Source organism: Ochotona curzoniae, unplaced genomic scaffold (assembly GCF_017591425.1).
Source record: "Ochotona curzoniae isolate NIBS_2020 unplaced genomic scaffold, NIBS_Ocur_1.0 contig_4754, whole genome shotgun sequence".
Lineage (NCBI taxonomy): Eukaryota > Metazoa > Chordata > Mammalia > Lagomorpha > Ochotonidae > Ochotona > Ochotona curzoniae.
In genome coordinates, this window is record NW_024466378.1 from 83,824 (window position 1) to 107,017 (window position 23,194).

General features: G+C 36.8%; 1 protein-coding gene across 1 annotated transcript in view; it reads left to right on the plus strand.

Annotated features, from left to right (window-relative positions):
- NME7 (NME/NM23 family member 7) overlaps nucleotides 1-23,194 on the plus strand; it is a 187,137-nt gene that overhangs the window by 55,153 nt on the left and 108,790 nt on the right. The window contains exons 4-6 of the mRNA XM_040987543.1: nucleotides 10,106-10,216; nucleotides 16,189-16,239; nucleotides 17,874-18,081. Of these exons, the coding sequence (XP_040843477.1) occupies nucleotides 10,106-10,216; nucleotides 16,189-16,239; nucleotides 17,874-18,081 (370 nt within the window). The remainder of the gene's footprint in view (nucleotides 1-10,105; nucleotides 10,217-16,188; nucleotides 16,240-17,873; nucleotides 18,082-23,194) is intronic.

A 23,194-nucleotide genomic window follows, 5' to 3' on the forward strand; every position in this document is an offset into this window, starting at 1 on the left:
AGCACCCTGCTTGTAGCCTGGGAAAGCAATGGAGTGTGGTCCAAAGCCTTGGGACCCTGAACCCTGCGTGGGAGACCTGGAGGAAGCACCTGGCCCCTGATTTCATATCAGCTTAGCTCTAGCCATTGCAGCCACTTTGGGAATGAATGAGCAGATGAAAGATCTTTGTCTCTTCTCTCTGTAAACCTACCTTTCTAGTAAAAAAATATATATATAAGTAAAATCTTAAAAAAAAAATTACTGGATAAAAATGTCCTAAAATCGTGGCTGCTTAGACATTGAAATAACCTCTAAATTTGAATATTTTATCCTTAAGCAAAATTATAGATTGGGGATATAGTAAGTAATGTACAAATGAATTAGGGCAATAAAATGAATGACTGCTAAAAACCCACACCTTCTCTTCCCTGTTCCATCTGGAATAACTGAAATTTCGAATAGTTTAAAACTCTCCCTTTTTCTTGACTCAGTTCCTGTGACACTCACCCCACTGCGTCTCTCTCTACATCTCCGGCTCTTCTCAGAATCATTTTGACATTTCCTTGAAAGAGAGAGGGAAAAAGACAAAATCCTCCTGGTGCTCCCGTTGTTGTGTTCTTGTCCTTTTCCCAGCGTACACATTCTGCCAGAGAATTCTGTTTCCCTCAATAACTTGAACTGTACGTCTGTTTCTAAATTTACATGAACAGTGACCTTGCAAGACTGTACATTCAACACTTTGCTAATTTCACACAGCAACTGAAAACAAAAATTGAGTTATTCGATTTCGTAGAAAAATCTATCTTTGTGTATTCATCACAGACTTAGAAATAGAGGCACTCCCCCATAGTCCCATGTATGTAACCCTGTACCCAGATGGATCCTAATTTTATGAATTTGCTTGCTTTCTTCAGAAATCTTTCTTCTTCATCTTTTAAAGTTCCTTGTACTTTGAGTCACTTTCCTGTCATTGCTTGAACTCAATCTCCACCTTTGTTCCTGCTCCAAGTTATGAAGCAGCAGAAAACTGACACTTGAGCCATATGTAATTCAGAATGAAATATTCATCTGAATTAGGCTGTCTGGTACAAGCTGTGTTTGGGAGTGGTTGGGGTTTCTGTCTCATTCCTACTTTTCCTGTTTCACCCACTGTCTTTATCCTTTAACGATCTGGAAAATGGGGGCTGCCTGAAAGAGAAATTAGATTTACAGTGTAAACCTGGAGAGTACATTTAACCCGACTTTTCCTCCCTGCCTCCCAGGAGAGGGTTCCAGGCCCCCAGGAGAGGGTGCTACAGAGAGGAGCTTCCTAACCAAACAGGGCAAGACTTAGATGTGCCTGAGCTGTGGAAGCAGCACCATGGACTGTACTCTGCGTTAGGGTCTAGAGGCATGAGATAGAACAGGTAGAATCACCAGTGACCACCGAGTAATGTGGCCACTGGGGAGCAGCTGGATGGCTTGGAGAGGGACAGAATTATTCCTAAGCTTTCCCGTTATATACATAAAGAACAAGAATCCATATTCTCAGGCATCACCTGAGTTTTATACCTTGCAGGCTGAGTCCTTCTCACACTGTCCATTCTGTTTTTGGCAAATATGATTAGACTGAGCATGTAGGAATAATCCAGGGCAATCTGCCCGTTGCAAAAGCTGTCATCTTAATTACACCTTCGGTATAGACCTATTCTAACATAGGGTACAAGGTCATCTTTAGGAGGCAAGATTTTGCCTGCTATCCTGTCATTTGGCTTACAGGTTATACCAATTTCATAGTATTTCTCTGGAAAGTTCTTCATATATTTAAGTTAAAAAAAAAAAGTTCTACAATGATTTGACCTTCTAGGCCATACAGAGAATTGAGTGGATTCAGTGCTGTTTTTACATTGAGGGTTTTCCCTGAATCACAGACAGTCCTTTATTTTTCAATGTCAGCAAAGTTTGCTTCTGTTTTCAAGTTCATTATTTCGTGTAGGAAACTGCCCTTTCTATTGCTATCCTTCATTTTTTTAATTAAGCGACCTCAGTGTTTCTTTAATCTCTAAATATTTGTTATGTTACTTTCTTTCATTAATAACAGTATTACTTGGCATAAAATTCTAGAAATATAGTTAGTATCAAGTTTTTGTTGCCTTTTTCTAGTATTACAATGATTTAAGAATTACATGTGTCATCAGTTTTTAATATTTGTAATGTGAAATCTGATCATAAATTTCTGTACAAATTCTTATAACCCATTTCACTATTTTTATGACATTTTTATTCAGCTTGAAATATTCAAATTTTTGTAAATTTGTAAGTTAATTTCCAATATAAAGGAAATTCTTTTACTTTCCTTTAACCTTCAATTTTACCTGAATTGCATGTCTACAGTCTATATGCCGCCTGATTTCTGAGTCTTTAAAATTGGTTGAGATTTTCCTTGGCCTAGTAAGTAGGCAATTATTTTAATGACACAGGAGAGTTTGAAAAGAATGTTTAGCTATTGTGGGCATTTTAGGATTGACACAGTTGTTTTCTGTCATCATTTTGTATAATTAAATTTAGAAAATATATGGCCATTAGCTCAGGTTCATAAATTGTGTTGTACAATTCTTTCACATATTTACTAACATTTTAGAAGCTTATTTGATTGATCATCAATGATGTGTTGGAATTTCCTATCAGGATTATCCTGCTTCTTTTCCTTATATTTGTGCTATCATTTAAATTGTTTTGAATTAATTAATTAGTTTATAAGGCTGTGGTGGGTGGAGAAGAGAAAGGACCTGCTTTTGTTTGCTGGTTCATTCTCCAAATGCCCCGACCGTTTGGGCTTTGGCCAGAGGAAAGTCAGGAGGAGGCTTGAAGTGGGAGCCTATGCACTTAAGCTGCTGCTGCTTCTTCCAGGTTGCCCATTAGCAGGAAGGTAGAACTGGAAGCAGGAAGTGAGGGTTTGAAGCCAAGCACATGCGGCCTGGTGTGATGCCTCAATTAATTGGCTAAACCTCCACCTTACAAATGCTGGGATTCCATATGGGTGCCAGTTCATGTCCTGGCTGCTCCATTTCCCACCCAGCTGCATGCTTGTGGCCTGGGAAAGCACTGAAGGATGACCTAAGTCCTTGAGACCCTGCACCCAAGTGGGAGACCCAGAAGAAGCTTTATATTGTCTCAACTGTTGCAACCATTTGGTGAGTGAGCCAGTGGTTGGAAGATCTTTCTCTCTGTCTCTCCTTCTCTGTATAAAACTGCTTTTCCAATAACAACAACAATAACAAATGATAACAAATAAAGGAAAAGAAGTGAAGCACTGTGCTATCAGATGCATGTATCCAAAATGTCATCTTAGTTACTTTGCCAGAAGCTGCACATTAATCTTCACATTATAATTTTAAGGGCATATGAAGAGGTGGCTTTAAATAGTTGTATTTTCTTAGTAAATTAAAGCTTTCAGTTTTGTAAAGTGGTCATATTTATCTCTAACAGTGCTTTTTTTCCTGAAAGTGTAATTTTTATGATTTCTATTGATGTGTGCTTTTCTTTAGTTAACACTTACAAGGTATGTCCTTTCTCATTCTTTCTGTGTTCAAACTTTCAGATCATTTTTCTTTTTAAATTTGGGAGTCAGAGAGAGAAAGAAGGAGAAAAGAGAGAAGGGGGAAGAAAGGACAGAGGGAGTGAGAGAGAGCCAAACCGAGAGAGAAAGAGAGAGAAGCTGGGGGAGAGAGGGCTTCCATCCCTTGGTTTATTCCCCATAAATATGCAATGGATGGGGCTGAGCTGGAGCTGCACTGGGTCTGATTTCAGGGTCTGGGACCACAGTCCAGGTCTCCCTAGTAGGTGGCAGGGACCTAGTAACTTAAGCCATCACTGCCTCCTCCAAGTGTCTCCATTGGTGGGAAGCAGGAAGTAGGAACTGAGCTGAGAATCCAGCTGGAATGTGGGGATCTTAGCCACTAGGCTAAATACTCACTCCAATGTCCTAATCTAAATATGCCTTTTATAATAGCATAGACGTTGACTATGAAAATCTATTCCCATTATCTTTTCTTTTGAATTTTTTGTAAAGCTGGTTTATAACCATCATCCTTTAATTGTAAAACATTTACTTATATATATATCTGCTAATATATTTCAGAGTAATTCTGCTATCTAATCCTGTGCTTTTTTTCCTCTCATGACTTTTGTTTTATTATTATTATATTTAGTCCTTTACTGGGTTTGAATTGTGATGTTTTTCTTTTTTATATATCTTTATATATATTATATGTTATGTATATATGAAGATTGATTTACTCACATTGGAAAGGCAGATACACAAAGAAAAAGAAAGACATATATATTTTCTTATCAAACACATATACATATATATATATATATAAAGCTTGATTTATATTGGAAAGGCAGATATGTATATAGAGAAGGAAAGACAGATAAAAAGATCTTCCATCCACTGGTTAACTCCCCAAAGTGGTTGCAGTGACTGGAGCTGAGCTGATCCAAAGCCAAGAGCGGAGCCCACGTGAGTGTAGGGTCACAAATCGTTGGTCCATCCTTCTTTGCTTTCCCGTGCTACAAACAGGGAGCTGGAAGGGAAGTGGAGCAGCTGGGACATGAACTGACGCCCATATGGGATACTAGCACTTGAAGGGGAAGTTTAGCCAATTGAGCCTCTATGCTGGGCCTGAAAAGTGTGTATTTTAAAATACTTTTGGTACTTATACTGCAGGATGTATACTCAACTTCTCCAAGCTTAAATTAATAATTTCTATCATTTTTCTTCATTTTTCTTCTTGAACTTCTAAAAGCTTAAAATGAGTTGAACTCAGTTTTCCTTCTGGCCTAATTGTGTCAGTTTTTTGTGCTTTGTTTCTCTGTTGTTTGTTACTATTTTTTACACAGTATTTAGTTAAATTTCTTTTTTTGTTTCTTTTGCGTATGTTTATTTGTCTTAGGTAGTATTTTGAATCCTTTATCTTTTGTTCAATGTTTTTAAAAACCTTCCTTTAAGTCTAGGCACTCAAAACCAAAAGTTAATACTCATCTGAAAATGTCTTTGACTCATATTCTTGAAGCTCACTTCCTATGTGTGTTGCATCTTTTTTATTTTCTGTTCTTTATTCTGAATTTTGCACGGAATTCTTCCTTTGGTTTCTTCTTGACTTCTGCCATGTTTGTCAGCTTATTTTCATTTGTGCGTATTTTTTTATCACTATTGACTGTCTAGTAGATTATTTTCCAAGTGTATTTATTTATTACAGCTTACGGTTTCCTGCCGCCTGATAAGACCTTACCTTTCAGGTATGATTGATTTAAGTGTAGGTTGCTAGTCATCTTGCAGTGTATGTAAGATGGCTCCAGTATCTGAAATACTTGTGGGTCTTTCTCTGTTTTATGTTATTTGTTCTGGTTCTCCCTCATTCTAGTTTGTTCTGTGTATCTATGTGAGAGCGGAAATATCTTCGTGTGCTGACTGTTGTTCTATGTGTTTGTGTAGATATAACACATCTGTGTGATGTGTTTATGCAGTCTGTGTATGAGTGTGAATTAAGAATGTCTGAATTACACGATGATGTTCATTTCCTCAGCAGTAATCGTGCTTATGTCTGTCCGTCTGCTGGAGGCGTTAGCAATCTCTCTACCTATAACTTTAAAAATCCAAAGTTCTGGGACTGCTAGGGTGACAGGGACTCGTGCTGTTGGACCACTCAGGGCTTGGTTCTTTTGGTTCTGTTAGTGGGGAGCCTGTGACCCCACATTAGCCAGGGCATCTGTTGGAAGGAAGCTTCTGTCAAGTCCAAACTGAACTTCAGCCATACTTTCCCAGATGCTTCCTCCACCTCCCCCCCCCCCCAACTTCTCACCTTTTACCCAATAACTACTAGGAAAAACTTGGATTAGGAGAAGGTGCAAATCATTGAATATAGTCAATTCATCTTTAAAAGAAATCTTACTCGTCTGTTTTAGTTTTCAGTGGAAAGATTACCATAAACATTTTTTAGCTCATTGCTAACCCGTAGCCTTAATTTAGTGCATTTTGTTCCAAACCATAAATGCAACAGTTTTTTTTTCTATTTTCATGAGGAAGCAAAACATATTGTGCTTCCAAAGAAAGCATAAATGAAATAATAACTTTAGCATTGCGTTTGTGTATTTTTTATAAACTTAAGCCAAATATAAATATCTTTCGAAATATTTACCTTTTATGAAGTTTGTTTATTCTTTCAGATCAAGAGAATTCAGAGTCCAATGCATTGCACAATCTAAGACCTTTATTGTATAGCATAACTTTGAATTACCGAAAGTGTGTGTTTTTATAGCAGTCAGCTTTTTTACAAACCTTATTCACTGTAATTTTTGCCAAGAGTCTAACGGTGTATGAAGAACAACTGTTATATTTTGGATATCTGTATCCTCTCTTAGTTTACAAAAGCAAGGAAAACCTTTTTTTCTCTGTCAGCTGCTAAATTTTAATATAAAATACTATTTTTTGTAACTTTTTTTACAGTGGTGCATGCTGTGTAGTATAATACTTACTTTAACATAGCAAGAAGGATAACTCTGTGTTAGCTTTTTACATCAGTAACCTACAGTGAATTAAACCTGTTGATATCCATGATCTTGTGCCCTTGATGACTGTGAACTTGATCATATAATTTGCACTGTCCAAGTCAATATCAAGAAGCATGCCTTCAGGGAATCCTTGATAAGTGCTGTAATCTTACAAGGCCTCCATTGACTAATCCTCCCCTTGCAAGAGCTGGGATCCCATGAGAATGCCAGTTCGTGTACTGATTGCTCCACTTCCCAACCAGCTCCCTCTTGAAACCCAGGAAAGCAGAGGAGGATGGCACAAAGCCTTGGGATCCTGCAGCCTCATCAGAAACCCAGAGGAGGTGACTGAGTTCAGATTGGCTCAGCCTCCGCTGCTGTGGCTGTAGAAGACGCATGCCAGCAGATGAAAAATCTTTCTTTTTCTCTCCTTTCTGTAAATCTGATTTTGCAATAAAAATAAATAAGTCTCAAAAAAGAAAAGCATGTGCTGCTATCCTATACTCTGAGTCATTGCATGAGAATAAGCCTTGTCTAATTCCTTCAAAATGGGACTGTAGGTAGAACTTTTGCTGTCTCATCTACTAGCCACCCAGCTAAGACACTGTCCTGTGAGAAGATGCTGCATGATTTATCTTGTCTTAAGCCACCACCCAGCCAATCTACAGAACTTTGAGAACTTGTGTGTTATTTTAAGTCACTATATCCTTGCCTGATTTTTACACAGCAGCAGATAATAGCGGTTTTATTAATATATTTATGTTCCCCTTTTGTTGTTTGAGTTGTTTCAAATCACATATAAGATTCCTGATGACTCTCTTATTTTCTTGCAAAACACATTTTAATTATTACCTGATGAACAATAAAAACATGATGGAGAAATTTAGAGTACTTGCTTATGTAATCCATCTGTTGTCTCCTGTAGGCATTGATAGAAACTGAAAATACTTTTTAAATAAAAGTATATTGGTTTTGGAATTCTGTATTGTTTCTTCTTGAGAGAAATTGGTGACCTCACTGCATTTTATATATGTTTTTCAGAACTTTGGTTTGTGAAATGCTCCAGAATGGAGTATAAAAAGCTAATACATTGGTTTGTATTATAATATATATTTTTTAAATACTACTTGATTTTATGTATTTGGAACACACAGAGAGAGGATGAGAGACAGAAAGACACACAGAGAGATTTTCAAAATGCAGGTTCAATACTCATATGTTTCCAAAAGTCAAGACTAGACCAGGCCATCTCTGCAGCCTGAACGCAGTTCTGGTCTCTTACATGGATGGCAGGGATCCATGTATCTGAGCCATCTTTGCTGCCACCCAAGGCATACAATAGCAGGAAGCAGGATCAGAAGTGGAGCTAAGACATGGATTCAAGGACTTTGTATTGAGATGCAGTGTCCAAAACTTTTACTTAACTGCTATGCCAAATGTCTTTACCATGCCTTATATTATTTAATTAATGCAATCTAGAAATGACTAGTTTTAATTGTATTTTTTAAAGATTTATTATTTTTTATTTTAAAGTCAGATATACAGAGAGGAGGAGAGAGAGAAGAAGAGCTTCCATCCACCGATTCACTCTCCAAGTCTGCAGTGGCGAAAGCTGAGTCGATCCAAAGCCAGGAGCTAGGAGCTTTTTCTGGGTCTCCCTCTTGGGTGCAGGGTCCCAAAGCCTTGGGTTGTCCATGACTGCTTTCCCAGGCCACAAGCAGGGAGCTAGATGGGAAGCAGGGCTGCTGGGATTAGAACCAGCGCCCATATGAGATCTGACTACGTGCAAGGTGAGGACTACTGTGCTGGGCCCTAGTCATATTTTTTTGTAAAGTCATATATTATAAAATAATACAAGTGGCTCATCTCATTAAAATCAAATAAAAGACAATCTAGTATGTTTTCTAATAAAAAGAGCAAATTCTTTTGCTATTTACAGTTTTAAAACTGAGCCATACATTGTATCTGATTGTAAGGAAATTTAATTTATGTCTCTAGCTGCATTTATCTCATTATTGGGGAAAAAACTCTAAAAAAATGAACTCTTGTCCTTTTTTGTACCACTTTAATTAATATCAGTGTTGTCAGAGTAATTGAAAGTACAGAAGCAGGTGTGGCAGAAATGCTTTATCATCTCAATCAAATCACTCCAATGAACCTTTCTTTTAAAGATTTATATATTTTTAAAGAGCCGAGAGAGAGAGACAGAGAGACAGAGGAAAGATAAAAAGCTGTTCCATGCACTGGTTCACTCCGCAGATGGCTTCATCAGCCAGGGTTGAACGAGGCTGAAACCAGAGCTTCACTGAGGTTTCCAACATGTGTCCAGGGACCCAGACCCTTGGGCTGTCTTCCATAAGCAGTTAGCTGAAATGCAAGAGGAAAAGCTGAATGAGGAATCAGCACGCATAGGGGCTGCCTGCGTTGCAGGTGCTGCCTTCACCCACACACCACAACACGGCCCCAGTGCATTTCACTTCTATCTTCACTTGCTCATATTATCTTTAAGAATTGGTGAGGATGTACCATTCCAAAAAGGTTGATAATATCATTGTTCGCAATGTTAGAAAGAGCACAGACTTAGGAATCATGAGCTGTTTATTTTGTTGTGAAGATGTCATTAAGTGGCTAATGAATTTAGGCACATTCCTTCCTAGGTATAGATGTCTCATTAGAATAATGAGGAAGGGCCCAGTACGGAGACCTAGGCTAAAGTCCTTGCCTTGAATGCACTGGGATCCCATATGGGCACCGGTTCTAATCCCAGCAGCCCACATCCCATCCAGCTCCCTGCTTGTGGCCTGGGAAAGCAGTCAAGGATGGCACAAAGCCTTGAGGCCCTGCACCCGCGTTTGAGACCCGGAAGAAGCTCCTGGCTCCTGGCTTTGGATCAGCTCAGCTCTGGCCATTGTGGCCACTTGGGGAGTGAATCATTGGATGGAAGACCTTCGTCTCTGTCTCTTCTCCTCTCTGTATAGCTGAATTTGCAATAAAAATAAATATTTAAAAAAAAAAAGAATAATGAGGATAACCCAGATATCTGAGTCTTCATGATTGTGTTAATTGCATGACTTCAGAAATGTTAGGTGCATTGCTCTACTATATTTTTCGTTTTAAAAGTTACCATAGTTCAACATACATATTTATATTTTGAGCATCATCATATTATAATAAATAGTCCACAGAAATCACTTACTCCACATCGTAATGAACTAACTGGGTAACATGCATTCGTATGTTAGAGACCAAAACCGAACTTAAAATATATTCGATGCAGCCGTAGAAAGTAGTGTTTTGGATGAAGTGTCTTCAGTAAGTAGAAAAACACCTGTGTTTTCTAATTTTGACTTATTAGAAGTGACATATTTCCCCCATACTTTTTTGTTTTGTTGCTGTAGATTGGTTACCTAGTTTAGGGCTGGGGGAGGAAGGAGAACTGATAAGCTTACTTTGAATAACTTTTTAAGAAGCGATGTTAATCATGATGTTTGATTTTCTGGAATGTTTATTAGTAAAGTTTCTACTAAGAATATATAAATTAAAACTGGCTAACTCTTTAAAATTTTCATACCTCTTCTTTCTTTTTTTATAGAACATTAGCACTGATTAAACCAGATGCAGTGTCAAAGGCTGGAGAAATAATTGAGCTAATAAACAAATCTGGATTTACTATAACCAAACTGAAAATGATGATGCTTTCAAGGTAAGTTCCTGACTAATTTCACTTGGGTGAAGTCTTTTATAAAAATCATTTCTGTCTTTGTAGGCTTTATGCTTATAAAAAAAGAACCTGAAAGGCAAAGAATACTAGTTTTATTAAAATGAAAAAAAGTAAGAACAGTAGATAATCAGATTTATAAATAACCATTGAGCTCGAAGCAGTTAGAAGGTATCCAAATTACATAGGCTCATTTAGTTATTCTGTAGCCACATCTTCTTTTATAACATCTGTTATAATTGTTGCATGTTAATATGTAGGTAGAACACTGTAGGAAATGGCTTTAAAAAAAGAAAGAATGAAAAGAAACTGATGCTGTATCATTTGTGTTTGCCAAAGGACTGTAAATATAGATGTTTCTAGAAATGATTTATTTGGAATTGTTTATATTGGTTCTTCTTACTATACATATGAAAACAACCCGTACTATCTAATCAGATTTTTTAAAATTATAAATATACCTTGACATTGTGATACTAGAATTTCTACCATTGCCTATAACTACAATGTCACCATACGCTTAAATAGCAGGATGTTAGTCTTATAACTAATAACGTAAAGGCTGTATCACTGTAAGAATATGGGGGAAACTGTGGGAAGGGAAAATGCAGACAGAGAAAAAAATAGGGGAAGAATTCCTGTGCATACAAAACTGTATCCTGAAATATAATGCTAGCAATTTAAAACTGAGCAGTTATTTATAGAAAATGTCTTCTCATTCTGTTTAGCCTTTTGTGGCACGAAATAAGTAAATCCAACACTGTTAAAATTGTATTTCTCCCTTTGGAATGAAGAGGAAAATATTCACAATGTCAAAAAAAGAAATACAGAATAGAGAAAACCTTGTCTCTTATTGTCTTGGATTTCTTTAGGAAATGGCACAAAATAATCTTTCCTTGCTGTTGGGCACTTAATGAGTAAAAATTTTCCCAGCAAGTAGGCAAAGCAAAACTTGAGACACTGCAGAGGATGTAAAAGGGAAGGGAGGCATCTGTTGGAGTAGAGGCTGTTTTCCCTGCAATTATGGTCCGGTTGGCTCAGTGTGGCAGTGGAGGCAGCAGTGTGGGAATTAGGCAGAACTGGCTCCAGTTCTTATGTCGCTCTCCTTGTCCTGTTGGTTTGTTTTGGAGCAGTGGTTTTCATCTGTGCTTGGATATCTGTTCCATCGGTCTGTTGCATTGTTGTTTCTATGAGAACTGGTACTGTGGATAGCAGTAGTTGTTCAGCTTCTCTTTGATACGTGTGATCCCCAGAAACCTTAACAAAACAGCCTCAATTTTACAATTCCACGGTTTAGGTTCTGTACATGTTCTTTTCTTTATACCCTGCCTCAGGTAGGCCAAGCTGTGTACGTAAGATCCCTCGCCCATTATAGAATTCCTAACATATCTCTAGCCATGATCTCTCTCTGAAGCTATGAATCTGAAAATGGATTTCTGCTGCTTTTCCACCATCCCTTATAGGCACTTGATATTTGAGCCTAGTAGTTCTGCTTCTCTGGGAGCCATTTCTTCTGTATAATTACTATTGCAACTTCCTTAGTTTAGGCGTTTGATGGCATCTGGTTCAGTTTCTCAAGGTGTTACAAGAGTCTACTAACTGCTTTATCTATTTCTAGGCTTATTATTTTTTTGTATTCCTTAATGAGCCATTTCTTTTCCCCCAGAACACTCCATTCTTTTTGTATATTGCTGCCAGAATGAATCTAACACAAAAGAAATCTGAGCATATCACCATCCATTTCATGAAGGCTTTTGTTTTCGGGGCGGGGGGAGGAAATGTCAATCCATTTGTTGGGATGTTTAAGATCCTTAGTAAAATGGGCCCACCTGAATAATCTCATCTAATCTCATGCATTTTAAAGACTTTGTAGGTTTCATGTCTTGGAATATGCCATGCTTTATTCCACTACAGCTAATTTTTATGATATATCTATATATATATATATATATATGTAATTTTGTTACTTCCTCAGATTTTTTCTTGTCTGAGCCATTCCTGTTCATTGAGGCCTAGCATGTATAATAAGACTTGATTTCCAGAAAACTTAACAATGCCTTTTCCATTTCCATTAATCCAACTGCTGCTGGATCTGGGATTTACACAGTGTACTGTTTAGCAAATAGTCTGTCACTTCGTCATAGAAGCTGAGAGCCTTCTGCATGGAGACAAAGGATTTTATTATGTTACAGCAAGCAGCACGAGCATGTTTTTTTTTTTTTTAATTTCTCTAGTTTCTGTAGACCGTGATGGTTGCTGTCTATACAGTGTGTTATATTTTGACTAAGAAGGGGTGAAACTTGGGTTACCGACTGTTTCATTAGCAACTGTACTGAAAACCTTATTCCTGAAGCCCATTGTGTAAACACAACCCTGAGAAAGGCCAAGATACAGCCCACTCAGGGCTTTACATCCATGGCACTCCCTGTGAAACATTTTGGGAGCTTGATTCAAAGAAATTGCTGAATCCAGTTATGAACTGCCTGGTGTTGTCACAGCTGTCCTAAATGGATTCATGACTCATGTATCTTGGTGATGTTACTGTAAACATACCTATAGGACTGCTAGTTGTGCAAAAGTAAAGCATATACAATTCTGGTCATGTTCTGTGAAACTTGATAATAACAAATGAATGCATTATTGGTTATGTATTTAGTCCATTGTATATTTTATTATTTAGAGTATGCTTATGAAGAAATATTTTACTGTGTTTATCAAATAGTATGCCATGTTATGCAAAGCAGCCTGATCAATCTTGTGTTTACCATGCTTGACTGTCACCATGTCATCAGATGGAGGCCCCATTTGGTGATTGACGTCGGCCATCTAGATTTGTGTACACTTTATGATGTTTAAAGAAAGAAAAATCACCCGATGACACATATTTTTGAACATTAATTAATGCATGACTACTTCTTAAAAGAATTAATAGGTGGATCCTTGTGAAAGAGTGCTAAGTTTTGTTATAATAACACAACAAGCCAACAATAAAAAGCTTATCTAAGAGGTGATTTACTTGGCAATATCTGTCCTCATAAACCTTTTAGTGGGGAAATAAGAATAATGGTAATGAATGGTGGTCATGAATTCTCATAGTTGTTTTAATTTTAGATGTTGAAAGGACATTACTGTGGAATAGTTGCCATATTAAAACAATCAGACATGTTTTATAATGTATTAAGTATTTTTTACAGATTTATTTTTTTCTTGGGATTTTTTGTTGTTGAAACACTTAGATTTGATCATTTTAGTATTGCTTTTTAACTCTTGTCATGTATTCTCATGTGAGTATTCAGTTTTGCCCCTTTTTAGTCTCCCCAGAGGGGTGTGTGTGTGTGTGTGTGTGTGTGTGTGTGTATTTTGTTTTGTTTTGTTTGTTTTTGCCGTTCGGGGTAGAAAGAACACAAGCAATTAGAAATTTTTAATTAGACAGATTTGGGTTTGAATCCTCGCCCCCCCCCCCCGTTGCCTTTAAAGTGGAAATATTATGTAACATAATGAGCTAAATTCTTTCATGTGTAAAATTAAGGTGATCTAACTATTTCAGTATATTGTTGTGAAGGAAAAAAATGTAACAGTTCAACCAGGGTATGTAATGAACTAGGAAAATATGATTTTTCTTCTCCATCCAGTCTAGGAATGATTTATACTCTCTAAATCTGCATGTATACTTTCTCCTCATGGCCAAATCAGAATAGGCCCTGCTATAACCTGTTTTGTAAATTTATTTTGTAGCAGGCTAATACAACCCCAAAGATATTACATTTTAAATTAATTCTCAAGAGATAAAGATTGGTCCATTACTAAGAAACATTTTAGTTTCTATTAAAAATATGTATATTTGATATTGATATATATGAAGACACTTCAAAGGGGTCATAGAAATTATGTAATTGTTATGAGGACATATTTTTATAATGCACATTTTCTATGAACTTTTTCTGGAGGAATGATTTATTTATTTGAAAGTCAGAGTTAGAGAGACAGGGATCTTCCCTCTGCTCTGTTTCTTCCCAGATGACAGCTATGGCCAGGACTGGGCAAGACTGAAGCAGGAACCTTCTACATGGCTGTTAAGGGTTCAAGTACCTGGGTGGTCTTCTGCTCTTTTCTGAGGCGTATTATCAGGGAACTACATAATAATTGAAACCACGAGATTCTATTAAGTTTCCGAAGATCTTTCATATATTTGTCACATAGCTTGAGTTCAGTTTAAAGCATATAAGTAAATGCCACAGTTTTAAACAAAATACCTAATCTGCTTAAAATTAGTTTTTTTTTTTACAAATTTCAGCTAATCATTGTTAGTCCATTGTCTTTTTATCGCCTGTGTAGATATATTTAGTGGGCATATAAATATTAAGAGTAAATCACAAATTGCCTTAAATAGAATAAGCATTAATTCTGAATTCTGAATGCTTCCATATTTATTCTTGTTTAGGTGATATCAGTTAAAATATCCCTTTCCAGTTAATGAACTAGAATAATCAATAAGAATTCTTTAGCATTCATATTTTATAAAGCAGTTCTTAAAAACACAAGAATATAATCTTTCCATTGGAGAAATAGAGCTGAAAAATAAAATTGTAAATACTGAATTAAAATTCTTGATTGATTCTGGAGTTTGAAATCTTTAGAAGAGAGTGATAAGTTAAGAATTTGAACATAGGGCCTCCGGCACAGTGGCGCAAATGGTTAAGGTCCTCGCCTTGCACGCCCGGGATCCCATATGGGCGCTGGTTCTAATCCCGGCTGCCCCGCTTCCCTTCCAGCTCCCTGCCTGTGGCCCAGGAAGGCAGTCGAGGACGGCCCAAAGCTTTGGGACCCTGCACCCGCGTGGGAGACCCGGAAGAGGCTCCTGGCTTCGGATCGGCATAGCATCGACCCGTTGTGCTCACTTGGGGAGTGAATCATCGGACGGAAGATCTTCCTCTCTGTCTCTCCTCTCTGTATATCCGCCTTTCCAATAAAAAAATAATAAAAATAAATCTTAAAAAAAAAAAAAGAATTTGAACATAGCTTTCTGGGGAGGGTGGGAAATTGGGTGGGCTTTCTCCCTTAATACCCCCCTTGGACATGAAGGAAACAATATGGAAATAATAGTCTTACCCACTTTCCTATAGCCCTTGAGCCTTTTTACCCTAATTAACTATGTAAAGATAGTCAAAATATAATAAACAATGATAATAATCAAAAGAATTTGAACATAGTTTTAAATTTTCTGATGTAACCCATTTGGATTTTAAAGAACAAATATGCTTAATTGCCTAAAGATTACTTTTGTTTCTGAAATGCTTTCATTTTGCTGAAAAGGAAGAAAGATGATACATGAGTTGAAAAGTAAATACTGCTTTATGTTTTCATTTTTTAAAAATCTTTTTGAAGACCTTTTTTTAGAAATATATATATATATATTTATTTTTATTGGAAAGTCAGATATGCAGTGAGAAGAGACAGAGACGAGGATCTTCTGTCCGTTGGTTCACTCCCCAAGTGGCCTCAATGGCCAGAGCTGCCCTGATCCGAAGCCAGACGTGTAGAGCTCTTTGGGATCTCCCACGTGGGTGCAGGGTCCCAAGGCTTTAGGCCGTCCTCCACTGCTTTCCCAGGGCAGAAGCAGGGAGCTGGATGGGAAGCAGGGTGGCTGGGAGAACTGGCACCAGTGTGGGAGCCCAGCTGATGCAAGGTGAGGACTTTAGCCAGTAGGCTACTACACTAGGCCCTGCATTTTCATTTTTAATTTTATATATTTATGTAGGTATAATTTATACTTGCAGGAAACTTTAATATTAGTGAATGCTTGGCTGAATATTTGATGAAAATCTCTAATTAATTCATAGATTAAATATAACATGTACATGTTTAGGAAATTTAATATTTGTATTATTATTGTAATCCAAAGTACTAATTATTTTCTTACACTCTTTCCTAATTGTTTTATCTTGATTATTTTGTAGGAAAGAAGCAACTGATTTTCATATAGACCACCAATCAAAGCCCTTTTTTAAGTAGGTATTTAATATGGAGATTAGTGCTGTAGAAAGGAAGGTGTTTTGGAAAACTAAAATGATATGCATTTGTTCTTACAATGTAATGACTTGTGGAATGGGTTGTCCGTCAACTGGGTCATAATGGCATTGTGTCGCTGCATGTGATTATGCCCCTAGAACTGTTTTCTCTGTTCTTTTATTAAATCCTAATTTTTACAACTCATCCTTGAACCAGAAGCAAATGGGAACTTTGTTTAAATTATAAGGACTCTAGCTTTACTTTTACATTTCAACAGAGTAAAATACAGTAATAATTTTGAGTATTTTCTTTGTGCTTTTCAAGTCCTTTATTTTAATAGCTTTGTATGCTTACAGTAGTGCTTGTAGAATGTGTATATTTCAGCTAAATGCTTTGGTATATACTTTGTTCTTTGAAATATAACTAAAATGAATATATATTTCAGCTGTTTGGGTGTGTGTAAATTTAAACGGATATTGCACATATTCACATTGCTAACTACAAGCACGAGTTTATATTTCTAACAAGTAAAAATTTTTCATTAATGAAATTGCTATAATAAACGATTTGGTGTCATATACAAAGTATTATTCTTGTAAAACTGAGGTTGTTTTCAAAGGCATCTAAGACCTAGGAAAATGTGTATGCAGAAACTCTACAAGCCGCTTATAATATTTCTTGTACATCCTCTTTCTCAGATGTTCATTAAAATGAACCAAGGTGACTAAGTACCGAACGTACTTAGCTCATGTGTCTGATGTATGGGATAAGGCGGTGTGCTAAAACAGTCACAGAAGGGCATGAAATAGCTAGGAGCCTCTTTCCATCTTTTCTCTCGTGTCGATGAGAAGGAAGCTTGGCTTTGCCTTAAGAACTACTTTGTTCTTACTTACCTCTGCAGGAAGGAGGGTGTCATTTATTTCATGGCTAAACGTGTTGCTGGCATCTTTTCATAGCGTGAGAGCCTGGGACTTGGTAATGAATTTTGAATGAAGAATTCTGTAAACCCTTTAACATTTTGGGATGGAATACCCAGAGTAGCTTACCCAGAGTAGCTTACCCAGAGTAGCTTACTCAGAGTAGCTTTTATACCAATAAAAAAATGTGTTCTGGAAGGGTTGTTTATTTCTTCTCTCCTTGTCACCAGCCCAGTTGAGTAGATATTGATTGTGAATTATTTGTCAGTCTTTAAATTCTAATAGTTCTGTACAAAAATAGTTAGATGAATCCTTATTGAAAAGCATATGACACCATTTATCAATCTTTATGATATGACTTTATATGAATTTACTGGCAAGCCACATAGGAATAAAATGGCAAATCCTTCTGTTATTTTTAGAGCAATGGAAGAAAACAATAAGCAATATATGTTTGCAGTCAATAAAATAGTCTTAATTCAACAAAACATTTTTCCACCAAGAGTAGTTGATATGGTTGTAGTGATTTAGAGTGAACTGGAAACCTCATGATACTCAATTTATGAATATTTGATCTGTCCATGTAAATATCAGTCTTAGATCAAATACTCAGGTCTGTGTAATGATACACAAATTTAACTGTACACTTGTTGCTAAGAGAGATGTCCATATGTACAGAAAAAAAAGAATCAATTGATTTTTAAACTGTCTTATAGTGAGCTGATTCAGTTTATTTCAAGTGGCCCCGTGATCGCGATGGAGATTTTAAGAGATGATGCTATATGTGAATGGAAAAGACTACTTGGACCTGCAAACTCAGGGGTGGCACGTACTGATGCTTCGGGAAGCATCCGGGCCCTCTTCGGAACCGATGGCATAAGGAATGCAGCTCACGGCCCTGATTCTTTCACCTCAGCTGCCAGAGTAAGAAGTTTTGTTTTGTTTTGTTTAAATATGTTAACTCTGTTTTGGTCTTGTTAAATGTTATATTTAAAGGCTAAGTGTGTAATAGAGACTAGCATATCCAGATCTGAAGGGACAAAGAAGTGTGCATCTCTATTTCCAAATCAAAGATGGACTCGCAATGAAATGTTGAATGTATCTGGACGATAGGATGCTGGACTCTCGTCCACTGTCCGTACCTGTGACATCAGGATACACTTAAATAGCAGAGCGATGGATTTTTGACTGCTTATGAAGGACTATACTATTGTAATAATAATAGGGAAAATCAGTGGGGGCAGAGATAATTTCTGGAGAGGCAAAGGCAAATCTCAGAGCCTGTGGAATTATATCTTAAAAAATTATGCCTAGAGAAATAAGCCAGTCCAAAAAAAAAGGCAGATGTCATATGGTTTCTCTAGTATATTGTAGTTAATACAGAAATAAATATATAATACATAAATATAAATATATGTGTATATATGAATGAAAAAGATAAATCATTTCAACTATTGTTGACTTATAGTGGATTTATGTGGTTGATCTAATAATGGAAGAACTTTTGACCTTTTGGCTGTGATCAAACAGGGTTTTAATGATGCAATTATGTCTCTTTTATGAACAGGTAACCTGATTATGACCTGAATTATTCTCTGATTTCAATAATTTGTTCCTTAGACTTGAATTACTGAAGGTCACAGATTGTTAAATTAATTTACATAAGAATTATTGAATTTATGCACGAACTTAGGATAGTATATATTAAAAAAGATTTTATATTTTTGACTTAGATTTAACAGAAGACATTCAAGATTAAGAATTTTTTCATATTCCTACATTATAGCTAGTGTTTCTCAAAAAAAAAACACTGCTATGCATTTACTTCTTATTTATTAAAGGATAAATAAGGCATTCTACTGACTGTACAGAGGATGAATTAATGAGGCAAAAATTTATTCAGAACATCATGAGATATTTCTTAGCTAAATTAAGATGGCTGTTAATCTGGTTAGACTTACAATGAAATAATGCTAGACTAATTTAGAATAATTATTTTTCCTTGTAGTTTCATCAGTGAATCCTGTAATCTCTACTTTCAGCTCTATAGTCAGACCCTGAATCTGATCATTGCACTCGAAATCCCTGTGTGTTTTAGGACTGCAGCAGTAACCTCCTACTTATCCTTCTCTCTTCTCTTAAACTCAGTGTTTTGATATTTTCCTTGTCCCAGAGGATTAATTATGCCCAGTATTCTTCACAAATCATATAAACATTAACCTGTGGAAAACCTGTCAATGGATTTCTGTCTCCTTTGGAATAAAATCTAAAGTCTTTATCAAAGCCTGCATTGCTCTGATAGGACCTCTGCCTTTCTACCTGTATGTTTGGCCAGTTTTTATAAAGTAAAAACTGTTAAAAAAAAAAAAAACCCACTATATTGTGGGTACACTGACTTTCTTGATATTACTTAAAAATTTCTGTCTGAGATATCCCTCTAACAGTGAATGGGGCAGGGTTAGGGAATCCAAATGAGGGAGAGGTGTGATGTCTTGTAAGCCATTGTAGTATTTTGCCTTTTTTTGGTGGGGGCAAAAAAAAGTCATTTCAGAGCTCTGAACTGGGGCTGACATGTTTTACTTAGCATGTTTTGAGGATCATTCTGACTATGGCAATGAGAATGGCTGCAGAGGATAAAAGGAGCAACATTGAGCCTAACCAAGAGTGTATTGCGGTAATTCAGATAAATGATGGCTTGAACTGGCTGATAGCAGTGATACAATATGTAAATATGCCTTAAACTGATGTTAATATTTGTTGGTCAAATAAACAGTGTTTTCTCCCAAATGAATGAGTTTATTAGGAAAAGGAAAACAGCAAAAATTGCTCCAAAATTCTTCACCTGAACAACAGATAGGATAGGCCTTGGGTGATGTGAAGTGGGAAATCATAGTGGGTGGAATCAGAATCATTGGGAACTTGAGAGTTACTATATGTATGTATCCAAAGCTAATATGCCTGTTAGTCACTCCAGTAAAGAGACTACACGAAGAAATGAGTATTGTGTCTGGAGTCTGGGAGAGAGTTCTGTGCTAAAGGCATTTGTGTGGGACTTATGAACAAACGGATGGTATTAAAAGCCATAAGAGTAGTTGAGATGACAGACAGCAAAGAGAGAAGCAGGTCAAATGTTAACGGGAAAGCAGCAAAGGAAATGGAGATGGAGCATTAGTGAGGCAGAAGGAGAGATTCAGATATATTTCATTACCAATCAGATTACTGTTTTAAGAATGGTAGATGGAAATTATTAAGACAGTGATGGGCACTGATCGTGTTATTCATATCTCTCCTCACATTTCCTTCCCTTCTACCTTTGCCAAACGCACCAAACTTTTACCTCTGAATTCAGCCATTCCATATCCGTTGGATGGTGATACAGTGTGTATATTTATGTGAGTAATGCTATCAGTGCTGAAAACAAGCAGATTAAAATATAAAAAAGTTTTATATTTTAATACAGTAAACTTAACATTATCTTACTTGGGTGTATGTATGTTTTTATACACATATGTAGTGAAGGTTCCCTAATGTTAGAACAATTACTATATACAAATACAATTTAAAGATGATTTTTTTTAACATGTTTTTTGTGCTGGAGCAACTTCTGCCAAGTTAATTTAGTATTTCATTTATTATTTTTGCAACATCTTCAACTTATATTGTAGTCAAAGTCCTAATGCTCCACAAAATAAAGAGTTCAACAGATAAAAATTAGAAAGCCCTGCTTGAACGAGATTGTAAGTCAGGGCTTGCAACAAGGTTTAGGAATAGGTGATTAGCATAGCAGTTACACTGTCCCACATTGGGGAATGGGATGGCAATTCCAAGCTCTGACTCCTGATTCCAGCTGCCTACTAATAGAAAGCTTGGGAAAAACCAATGTCCCAAGCATTTGAATTTTTGAAACCCACATGGCAATTGTGGATTTTATTGTTGGCTCCTGGGTTTGCCAATAGCACAGCCCCAGCCAGTGCAGGTAATTTCAAAGTGAACCAGCTAATGGAAGCTTGCTCATTCTGTCACACACACACACACACACACACACACACACAAATGCCTTTAAAAAGTATCTTAAGCACTTAAAAAAAAAAGTACGTACCTGAATACCAATTCAGTGCTCTGACCTTGGTAAGACAGTATTATGAACATTATGTCAGCATTAAAATGGTAAAGGAGATACACCAGAGCTGGAAAATACAGTCTATAAAAAGAGGCACAAACAATAGATCATACAGAGTCGAAAAACATCACAGGAGCAGCTCAGACAGCCTAGCCCTGGCCCTTGACTCTCTGTTAAATCCTCTCTGAATGTACTTTTCGTGCATAACCAGGTTTCACCAGAATGTAGATCACTTCCACTTTGTTTTTTCTTTTTCAACTGCTGTGGGGTCACTGCACTCCTTTATTACTAATGTAAAGGAACACAGAGAGATGGATGGATAGATAGATAGATAGATAGGTAGATAGATAGATAGATAGATAGATAGATAGATAGATAGATAGATTTAACAACATGATATTTCCCACCACTCCTGTCTTCTTATTTTTCATTTAATTATTGTAATGACATACTTTTACTTTATAACCACAAGCTTAATCTTTAACTAGATAAAGAATTCAATACATAATGAGTAGAAAAACCATCACTGAAGAGGAGGATAGTTAAGTTACAATGTTAATTGTTTTGTACACTTTATCATTAATAGATAACATACATATTTTTTACTCTAAAATCCCCAACCACAGAAAACCTGTGATAATTTTGGAGACTGGTTTATTTCACTAAGCATGATAGCTTTCAGCTGCATCCATTTTGTTGCAATAGACAGGATTTCATTCTTTTTTATAACTGAATAGTATTCAATCGTGTGATTTTAGCCACATTTTCTTTATCCAATCATCACTTGACAGACATGTTAGTTGATTCCGTATCTTAGCTGTTTCGAATTGAACTGCTTTAAACACACAAGTACAGATAAATCTTTCATATACTGATTTCACATCTTCTGGATAATTTCACAAGAGTAAGATGGCTGAGTATATGGACGATTTATTTGATGAATCTGTTGGAATTAACGAAAATGATGTAAGTGTTTAGCATAGTGTCTGGAACAGTTTTTTTCTTAAATATATTTTCTAATTTTTTTAATGGAAAAGTAGATTTAAAGAGAGAAGGAGAGACAGAGAAAAAGATCTTCTATCCGCTAGTTCACTCACCAAATGGCCACAATAACCAAGGCTGAGCTGAGACAAAGCCAGGAGCCAGCATCCTCTTATGCATCTCCCCCATGGTTGCACAGTCCCAAGGACTTGGGCCATTCTCCACTGCTTTCCCCAGCAGAGTTGTAGGAACGTGGATGTAAAATGGAGCAGCCAGGACATAAAGCAGCAAGCAAATGGGATGCTGACAATTGGGGGGCAGAAGATGAGCCAATTGAGCCATGACACAAGCCCCTGGAATACAATATTTAATGAATAGATGTAGAAAGTGTTGGCCCTGGATACATATATGTGTGTTTTATATATATGAAGATATATATATTTTTTTAATTTTTTTATGATATTGTTACTTAAGCTTAGGGATTTTTTCATTCCACAGTCCCTATGTCCTTCCCCTCCACTGTTTCCCCCTGTGTTATAGTGATAGTGTGGTTCTTCAGCAACAGAACGACAGCAATTCTGTCATTCTGTTTCAGTGTGTCATGGCATTGTAGGTAGAGACAATTGTAGAAAGTCCAGGTTTCTATCCCTGGTATGATACTTCAGTGGCTAAATCCTTGCCTGCAAGTTCTAGGTTCCCATATGGACAATAGTTTGTGTCCTGACTGCTGCACTTCCCATCCAGCTCCCTGTTTATGATTTGGGGAAGCAAATAGAGGATGGCTCAACGCAATGGGATCTACCTTTACATGGGAGATCCAGAAGAACTTCCTGGCTCCTGGTTTTGGATCGGCTCGGCTCTGGCCGTTGTGATCACTTGGGGAATGAACCAGTGCATGGAATAACTTTCTCTGTGTCTCTCCTTCTCTCTGTGGAT